The following is a 10,307-nucleotide window of genomic DNA, read 5'->3' on the forward strand; positions in this document are numbered from 1 at the left end:
TATATATATATATATATATATAGGGTTTCATTTGTTGGTTTGTATTTTCTTATGTGCCTCTTTGTGGTCAGTTGTTCATCTATTGGTAGATCTAAGTACATATTGGGGTTTACTTTTGTGATCCTTCTCTTTCACATTTGTAAGGATATCTTTCTCTTTGCAAGTCCCTTTTTTGAAGAAAATGCAGCAAATTGCATTTAAGAAATAAAAAGGAAATATTTCATTTGTTGGTTTGTATTTTCTTATGTGCCTCTTTGTGGTCAGTTGTTCATCTATTGGTAGATCTAAGTACATATTGGGGTTTACTTTTGTGATCCTTCTCTTTCACATTTGTAAGGATATCTTTCTCTTTGCAAGTCCCTTTTTTGAAGAAAATGCAGCAAATTGCATTTAAGAAATAAAAAGGAAATACAAACTACAAACTAAGAACATTGGATCCCTCCTTTAAAAAATACACAAATAAAGGAGGAACCATATTCAAACTAATATCATCCCAAATAAAAGAGCTAAGAAGTGCATAGTTGCACATAAATCCGCTAACTTATTACCACTTCTATCTATACAATTAAAAATTACATGATCAAAATTATTAATAAAATGATAAGATTCAAAGAAAGAATTACCACTTGACTTTGCCTCTTGAAGAAACTTGATAATATTAGCATTGTCCCCTTCTGTGATAATTCTCTTATATTTATACATCCAATCTTTGATCACTTCCTTGAAAGCATGTATAGCAAAAAACTCCAAAGATGAAACATCCTAATGAATATAAGATTTCCCAAAGTCCAATAGAAATCTACCTTAGTGTTCACGAAATACACCTCCTATTCCAGCTTTATATGATGGAAGTAATGACGCATCAACATTAACCTTGATCTAATCGGGCAGAGGAGGGTGCCAATGCAAATCAGATAGCCTAGACGGTTGATTAACACCCCATATACTTGAGTTCCTACTATCACCATGAACAGAAATTGAAGCATCGCTGAAGGCATTAGCAGCAATTGCAAATGAGCTATCTTCAAATCCTTTATGATTCAAGTTGTTTCTAGATTTCCAAGAGAAGAAAATCATGTTACAATATAAGCATGGTATGAAGGAATTCTGTTTTGATAATTAATTGCAACATTCGGGAAGTGATGTGAAAGCTGGAATGTGATATCCCTATTTGATTATGTACTGAAGTGCATCCAGTAGTTTTCTGCATTTAACCACGACATGCTCTATATTTTCTTCTTCATTACAATTCCTAGGACAACTAACATCCCTATGTAATCTCTTGTATGCTAGAAAATGATAAGTAGGAAGAGCATTATATAAATCCTCCACCATAGAACTTCCACATGTGGCTTCAGTTTGATTTTTCTAATCTAGTTCCTAAAATGAACTAGGACCGAATGCTGAACCGAGACATCAAACATAAGGGAAGATATTGACTTCCCAGACTTTTACCAAATCAATTCCAAACTATCTTTCCCCACTTCAGATTGAATTTTTATTTGACATATCAGGTTAGCAAATTTCAATCCCATATATTTTTTAATTTTATCAACATCCTAGCCACCATCTACAATGAAATTTTCTACCGTGCAATTACTAAGATCATGTGTGATAAAAGTTGGACATTTGCTAAAACTTTTTTCCAAAACCCAAATGTCATTTGGTGCGTCAATAGACTTCCCGTTTGCAACTATCCACCTCAATATTGCCTTTAAAGAGTTACCTCCATCAGAGATTATTTTCCAAGCATTCAAACTGATTTTCTTCACTGCACCATCTCTAAACAGCTCTCCGTATTTTGGATATAACAACTTTTCAAGCCATGAATCTTCTTCTTGAACATACTTCCAAGCAATCTTAGCTCTTAAAGGTCCAACCTTGTTATAACAAGAATGTAGAGCTCTACTGTCCCAATTCACATAGTGAATTCCATGATTTCCATTTGCTTTGTTCCAAATAAAATTTCTATAGCTTTTATCAACTTCATCAAGAATGCTTTTGGGAATCAATGAATTGGTACATTGAAAAGTAGTACATGAAAGCAAAACAGTTTTTACAAGCATAATTTTTTCGGCCAAAGAAATCAACTTCCCTCCCCAAATATTAATCATCTTCAATGCTTTTTCAATAATAAAGTAGAAATCATCTCCTACCAATCTTCTAAGATCTAGTTTCACACCAAGATAAGTCAGCTCTTTAACATTTTTTAACTTCATAATCCGAGAGATGGCTTTCTTATTCCTTCTGTCTACAGCTTTACTAAAGAGAATGCAAGATTTGTTAGCATTTATTTTTTGACCGGTCCACTCACAAAATTTTTCCAAAACTACCTTTATCTCCTTAATACTTTTCAAATTGGCTTCAGAGAATATAATTTCATCATCTGCATACAACAAGTGAGAAATCCTTGGCCCATTTGAACTCATCAGAATTCCAATAGAATCCTCTTTTTCCATAAAAGCATTAGTTAATAAATGATAACAAAGAATGAATAAATAAGGAGACAAGGAACAACCTTGTCAGAATCCACTTCTAGCATTCATCCAACTTGAAGAACTTAAATTAATCAAAATAGAAAACTTTGGGCCTTGAACACACTCCAAAATAAGTCTTGAGAATTTAGATGGAAAGCCAAAATAATACAATGCTTTTTTTAGGGTCAGCCATCCCATAGAATCATATGCCTGCTCCATGTCAATTTTAAGAGAAACTAAAACTTTTGAGGATTTAGAGTACCTCAATTTGTGTATAATCTCTTGAGCTACCAAAACATGGTCCATCAATGATCTCCCACCTTCTCTTCAAAAATTAATTTAGGAATAATAGATAACATCCTGTTCATTAGCACCTTAGCTGCCACTTTATAAACAGTTTGCACAAACGGATTGGCCTAAAATTGTTAGGAGCCAATGGGTTTCTAATCTTAGGAATAAGAACTATAAGAGTCTCTTTCCATCTTGGATCCATTTCTGACGTCTCAAAGAAATAATTAACAGCATTCCAGAAATCTTTTATAATGATCTTCCAATATGCTTAAATAATAAAAGAGTAAGTGATACCATTGTTACCTGGAGTAGTGTAATTATCACTTTGCTTGATTACATCTTCCACTTCTCCAATGGAGAAAGCTTTGTTTAACAAATTTGCATCATCTTCATTTAAAGAAATTCACAATTTTGGCCAGCCTTTAAGGTTACAATTTTTGTTTTTCCATTTCTCTTGGAAAAATCGAACCAATGCTTCTTCAATTTGATGTTGATCTTCCACCACATCTCCATTTCATCCTTGATTTTAATAATGAAATTCAGATTCCTTCTAGCTGAAGCATAGGATTGAACAAATTTTGAATTGCAATCTCCCTCCAACATCCACTTGACCTTGGTCCATTGTCTCCACCATCTATCTAGCCGAGCTAGAGTAGAATTGAGTTTACCCAATTTTACTTTAAGAAACTAGTTTTCCTCCTTTGAGAGCCCACACTCAGTAGCTTCTTTAGTTTGTAGCTCCTCAATTTCCTTCAACAAGAATTCCTTCAATTGAAATAGGCTTTTATGTTTAGCTTTGCTCCAATAAAACAAATCCTTCAAGGATTTTTCCATTTTGGAATTCATAATATGAAACATGCTGCCCACAGTATTTTTCAATCAAATTCCTCTTACCACAGTAGCTGAAGCTTTGTTGGCAGCCCAGCTATCTTTAAATCTGATAACTCTTTTGATCAAAGACTGGAATTCAAAGATATTTAAGAGAATCGGACAATGGTCAGAAGCTACACAAGGCAGATGCTTTACCATCAATCTATGTGAAGAATTAAGAGCAGTTGAATTCATAAAACATCTATACAATCTTTCAAGAATCCGATCAGCTCCTGATTTGTTATTACACCAAGTAAATCTTGCCCCAACATACCCAACCTCGTGCAAATCATTGCAAGACAAGAAAGTCTTCATTTCCTTGGGTCCTAGAGAAAAAGTGATTTTCTTCCCTCCCCTTTTGTCTTCTTTGGAAAGTATACAATTTAAATCTCCTCCTATTACCAAAGGTAAATCCCTAGAAAAATAGAATTCCAATCTTTCCCAAAGCTTCCTTCTTTTATAGACATCCTTATTTCCATAGATCGAAGCAACTCTCCATTTCCCCTTGTTTGGAACTTCCAGATCACCAATTACAAATTGCTGTGATGATTCCAAAACATGAAACTTGGCAACACTCAAGTTCCATATCAACAGAAAAATTCCTCGAGACAACCCTTCAGAGGGAACTTGAAAAAATTCCCAATCTGACCCAATAAGAAAGTCCACATCCTTCCTCTCCATATTAGAAATTTTTTTTCCGACAAACCAAAAAAGAACACATCATGAATCTTTACAAACTCGTTTAAGTATAGATAAGCCTTCTTCTTTCTAGCTCCTCTATAATTCCAAAAAGCTATAGAAGACATTATTATAACTGAGGAGAAGCCATCCCCATTTTCTCCCCATCCACTCTCCTACTCCTACGAGCCAAGTTTATAGGCCCCAAGCCTTTAAGTTGCTTAGCACCTTTTTTCTTCACAATAGAAGATGATCCATCTTCCTTGCCACCCAAATCTATTTTTAATACCTTCATATTATTCTTCAGGATACTATCTTCCACTTCATTAGTACCCTTAAAGTCATGAAGAGAGATAGCTACTACTTCTTCAGGGGTAGTAATATCCCTTTCCTCAACTAAACCATCTAAGATATTGAATTTATTCTCATTAATAGTAGAAACAAAAGTTTTAACTTCCATACCAGATTTGATGCATGAATCCTGATCATTGTCCAGAACCTCCTAATATAATTATGGTACAAGAACAATTTGTTCTTCTCCTGTGGATTGATCATGATGTCCAGCAAAAAAATTTTTATCACCAGGAATTGAGTGGCCTGTTTCTCCCAAGATATTGTTATCAGTTGTATCATGTTTTCCCACATAATTAGCTTCCATTGTTTCTGTGTTCTTTCTCAAAAATATTTCAGCAGGACATTGGTTTACTCTCTTAAAAACTTGATTTTTGGCTCTTAGGTATGTCAAGTCCTGTATATAATTTCTTCTATATAAATTTTGATATTTTGTATAATAATTTTCAGCTCTTATTGAACCTTGGCATTTCTATGATGCTCCTGTCGGAGTACCTTTTTTTTCTTAACAAGATAGAGATCAACAGCTCTTTATATTTTCTTTTCATTTTAATTGTAGTTCTTCGAGCATATAATGTGGTATTTTTAATATTTGGATTGAAACTTAATCCAAACTGTTGATTTCTATAGTCATGCCACGTAAATGCCATAATGCAAAATTATCTTATATGTTTAACAAAATTTTAGTTTTGTTAAATAATGTTAACTATAGAAACTCTCATATTTGAAAAGAAGGTAATGTTTGTACTGATTGCCTAGCAAAAGGATGTTCTAGAATATCTAATACGATTTGGTTTAGCGAAGAATCCTACCTTGGAATTCTCAAAGGCATGATCAGGCTTGATATTATGGGTATTCAAAATATTAAAGGTAATCTTGTGTTATTTAATTTTGTTCTACTATGGGGATATCCCTTTCTTTGCTAGATTTCTTCTAACTATTTCTTGTTTCTAATGTAAATGTTCCACTCTTACCTTATTTTCTTGTTTTTATTTTCTTTTTTTGCTTTGCATTTTGGATAATAGTCTATCATATATTGGTTACTGTTAGTTTGTTATCCTTTTTTTTTTTGTTGGTGTCACATTTTCTACCTATTGGCCATGTTATTTTTTTCTAGGATGTTCCTTTATTATAGGATTCATTTCTCATGAAATTTATTACTTTATTCAAATTTCTTTTCCTGTAAAATGATGGATAGTACTCATTTGATTAGATGGCAAGCTGTCATGACTTGTTTCTTAATTTTATGATTTAGTGTATGAAACATGATGGTTAAATGTGTGTTTTATTCCTAATTTTAATGATATATTTATTCTCAAGGATATTATAACCTTTTTATTATTTTGGTCCTTAATTTAGAGCTTATTAACTATGAATTTTTCTATCTGTGCTTGCTTTACTTTCATGATATTCTCTGCGTGTGGATGGTTCGAGTGCCTTTTCTTAGTATTTCTAATGGAAGTGTCTTTTATATATATTTTGGATTTCATGTGTTGGGTTCTACTTTCTTATGCGTCCCTTTTGTGGTCAGTTGTTCATCTGTGGATAGATCTAAATATATGTTGGGGTTTACTTGTGATCCTTTCTCTTTCATGTTTGGATGAATATCTTTCTCTTGCATGTCTCTAAGGTATGTCAAGTCCTGTATATTATTTCTTCTATATAATTTTTTATATTTTGCATAATCATTTTTGGCGCTTATGGAACATTGGCATTTCTATCATGCTCCTTTAGGAGTACCTTTTTTTTAAACAAGATAGAGATCAACCGCTCTTTATATTTTCTTTTCATTTTAATTTTAGCTCTTCGAGCATATAACGAGGTATTGAATCCTCTAAAAATTTGTGCTCTTTTATGTGATGAAAGAAAATTAAAATTTGTACTCAAGGGAAAAAAAAACTCTTGTCTAGCGCACCGCCGCCAATTGTTCCTCAAAGAAAGATGATCTAATAATTTCGGAGGGCTGTACATCTCTAATCATTCATTTAAGATAAACAACAAACTAAAGTTTTTCTCTTCCTTTAAAAAAAAATGGTTAAAAGCACGACAAAGATGAAGATGCTCTTTCAAGTACTTTACATTGTTCTTCTTGAGGCCAGATCTTAGGGATAAGTATTTGGGTTGAGAGAGAAAACAGAATTTGCCTAGCCCAAAAGGAAAGCCTTATTCATAGGCCAATATGGTAGCTTCGTTAGGTAAATTTAGAGAAAAAATTATATGAGAATATTCTAATAAAAGTTTAATAAGTATTAATTTCAAAATTATTATTCTTAATTTAAAATAAATGTAATTTATTAAAAGATAGTTAAAATTTAGATTTAATTCATCTACAAATTAAATTTAACAATTTTGATATTCACTGAAACCAAATATTTAATCAGAACATCATGAACTATTTTATTCCCATGAGCCTTTGGGATAATTCATTTACGAGGAAACCAAAATTTCAAATCACAGATATGAGGATTCACTAATTTAAAAGATGAAAGGTACAAATTAACTCAATATCTTTTCTAAACAAAGGATAAAAACCTTTGTATGGATAAATAGCAACAGCTTTTTAAAGCATCAAAATGCAGAAAAGAATGCAGAGTTTCGGCAGCCTACCAATTTGAGCCATAGCTTTGATAGAGGCATATAACACCATGGTTATCACGATCATTAAGATGCTACAATCAAATATGCAATCCTGCACGAACAGCACATGAAGCTGCAGAAAGGAGTAAATAGAAAAAGTTTGCGATATCTACTAAGGCAGATAAGGTACATGACTACGCTAGAAACAATCATAAATACATAATAATATTCATGAAAAACTCCTAACATGGAGCACAAAAGATACTAAAGGTTAACGACCCTTTTGTTTTTTTTTTTCAAGATGTCCTGAATGGTCTCGTAGATCTTCTCTAGTTAGAAGCATATTTGTGAATGTTTTTCCAGCGAATCACAAAAAAATGACGTTTAAATACATACTGACTCAGATAAATGCTGAAGAGCAATTCACGTCCCTATAAATCGACTCATGATGGAAGCTTACCTTACACAATTACCATGGAAACAAGCGACTAGTGCAACGAAATCAAAATGAGAACAATCATTTCCTACTTCGGTTCAAATGACCAGAGCAAATACAACAATGTACATCTCTCTCTCTCTCTCTCTCTCTCTCTCTCTCTGTATGTATATATATAACAAGACTTTACATTTGCAGGGCATGAGTAACAGTCATATGCCAACAGTACATTCGTAAGGGAAAAGGATACATACTATAGCTAAAGGCAGCTTGATCAAACGGCAGTTAGTCATAGGATGAAATCAGAAAATGCGTTTGCGTATGGCAGAGAAAATGCAGCTTAACCAAAGCGCTTCTTAAATAAAGCGTGCCTCTTGGAGGGATCCTTTTGTTTGGCCTTCGTCTGGCCCTGCGCGGTCTTTTTGCCATGCCCCGTACTGCACAGACAGACAAGTCAAAAATATTCACCAAAGCGTACACAAACCATGAGAAAAAGCAACGTTTCGTTTTTCCAAAAACAGTGCATTTCATGTGGTGACTGAAATGGATGACCCAAGATTAGAATTGTCTACTACCATACAAAGGTAATTGGGGGTTCACATACGAAAACCCACTATTTAGTTCAATTTATTTTCTATAAATGCAATACACAATATTAGAATTGGAAACCAAATGATTGAATTACTCCAAAAAGTTCAGCAAGAACTTAAAACGAATAGATTCATAAAGCAATTGAGTTTAATTTCAACAAATTGGATTTCCGATGTATTAATGCTTTTATCAAACTCAAGATCATTGAATAAGTCAATATCAAATTATGTTAAATGATATAGAACGAGGGATAAAAATATTGAAAAAAAAGGCTTCAATCAAAACAAGTTGGTGACTTCCCCAAAATAAGAGTCACGTTTGTCCTGTACTTGAAAGTATCACACATTAAATTTATACTCACAAGATTAAAATCAAAAATAGATTTCATTAAACCAAAATTGTTAGTTATATGTCTTGAAATAACTATTTATAGACTCGTCATCCCTTATGCTAAAGTGGGCTCCGAAAATTCGGCCCCGGCCTCCCCGCCTTGCTTTTTCTTTTTGTTCGGCGAGGGAGTTTAAATTTTGGAAGGCAGATGGGTTTATAGATAAGACACTACCCAGAGATTTCGCCCTCATTTTGAGAGGACTTTATAATCTGAGTTCTGGTTTCCTATAGGCGCAAGCCCCTATAGTTAATTACCCCTCCCGATTACGAGAGAGAACTTTCGATTAAGGCTAGTCATCAATCATATACGTAGAGATACGTGTTATCTGGCATATAGTAGCAGCAAAAGGGCATTGGATTTGGAAATTTGAAAAATTTGACGGGTTTGGATGTTTGGGACTTTGAAGGGTTTGATATTTAAAACTTGAAATTGCACCATCTCACACTTAAAGCGGAAGGTGGGGGAATGGATGATGGACCCGATCAAGATCCCATAGTTCCGTCGTCCCGGGCCATCGTGGTCCCTGGTCTACTTAGTGAGAGGAGGTAGTCGACCCAACCTGACTGAAGGATCCTTGTCGGCAGCCATGGGTTGCTTCGTCCAAGGGGACCTTGTAGACCTGGGTTAGATGTTTGTCTAAGGAGACAAATTTGAATCCACCTTAGCTTGCAGAAAGCTTTGTGCCCTATCAATCATATCCTATTGATTCATATCTCAAGGATTTGATGCCATTAAGGAGCGTATTGGCTCTGGCCATAACCGATATTTGTGGTGCCACTTGGCGGCAAAACCACTCGGTTCAGAGGACCTCGGGTCGTCATAACCGTTTATCCTGCGGTGCCATTTGGCGGCGAACCGCCGGTCAGAGAACACGTACCACGTCCTTACTGGCAGGAGATTGTTTGAGAATAGATCCTAGTGACATTTTCGACTAGGCATTTAGCTCTTTTGTGAGCTGAAGTAAATTTTAATTTGTCCACCCCGGCAAGCTGTTGTGGATGGTGGATGGGATTTGCTTTAAGTGTTGATGGATTTATTTCAATTTTAAATATTTTGGAATTTTAGGATTTTTGAGTGGCATTTTTGGAGTTTTAGAATTTGAATGGACCCCTCCGGTTGAGATAAACATTCAACACGGCCATCATCGGGGTGTACTTGAGGTCATTTCCATTTGATTGAACCTTGTCGACCCTATCAAGATTGAACCTTGTCGACCCTATCAACTTAACGATAGGGGATCGGGTTTCTCGTAGGCTTTATGCCTTTGTTTCATGAATTTTCTTTGTTGAAAGCCTTGAAGGCCGAATATGAATGTACAAAATAAATATTCAGGTCAACTTCGTGACCGCATATTTATCCGATATCTCGAACCCTGTCTACTCCTATTTATCTACTTAGGAGGATCGGGTTTCGTAGGTTTCAGGCCTTTTGTTTAGTGAATTCTTTTGATTGTAGGCCTTGAAGGCCTAATATGAATGTATTGAAAAAAATACACTGGTCGCCACAACCGTGTATTCGTTTAAAGGTTCGAACCCTGTCGACTTCTTGATGAGGACATCGATCCAAGGTTCAAACAGGTGTATCGCCGGAAGCATCGCAGATCGACGACCACGATTCAGAGTTTATATTTTTAAATATTTATGCA

General features: G+C 34.6%; 1 protein-coding gene across 2 annotated transcripts in view; it reads right to left on the reverse strand.

The window, feature by feature from the left end:
• Positions 1 to 10,307, reverse strand: part of LOC110104065 (general transcription and DNA repair factor IIH helicase subunit XPB1) — a 76,810-nt gene that overhangs the window by 5,193 nt on the left and 61,310 nt on the right. For both annotated transcript variants that reach the window (XM_028696129.1, XM_028696130.1), the window contains one exon: positions 7,810 to 8,117. In XM_028696129.1, the coding sequence (XP_028551962.1) occupies positions 8,021 to 8,117 (97 nt within the window). In that variant the 3' untranslated portion in view covers positions 7,810 to 8,020. The remainder of the gene's footprint in view (positions 1 to 7,809; positions 8,118 to 10,307) is intronic.

This window comes from Dendrobium catenatum, unplaced genomic scaffold (assembly GCF_001605985.2).
Source record: "Dendrobium catenatum unplaced genomic scaffold, ASM160598v2 fragScaff_scaffold_716, whole genome shotgun sequence".
NCBI lineage: Eukaryota > Viridiplantae > Streptophyta > Magnoliopsida > Asparagales > Orchidaceae > Dendrobium > Dendrobium catenatum.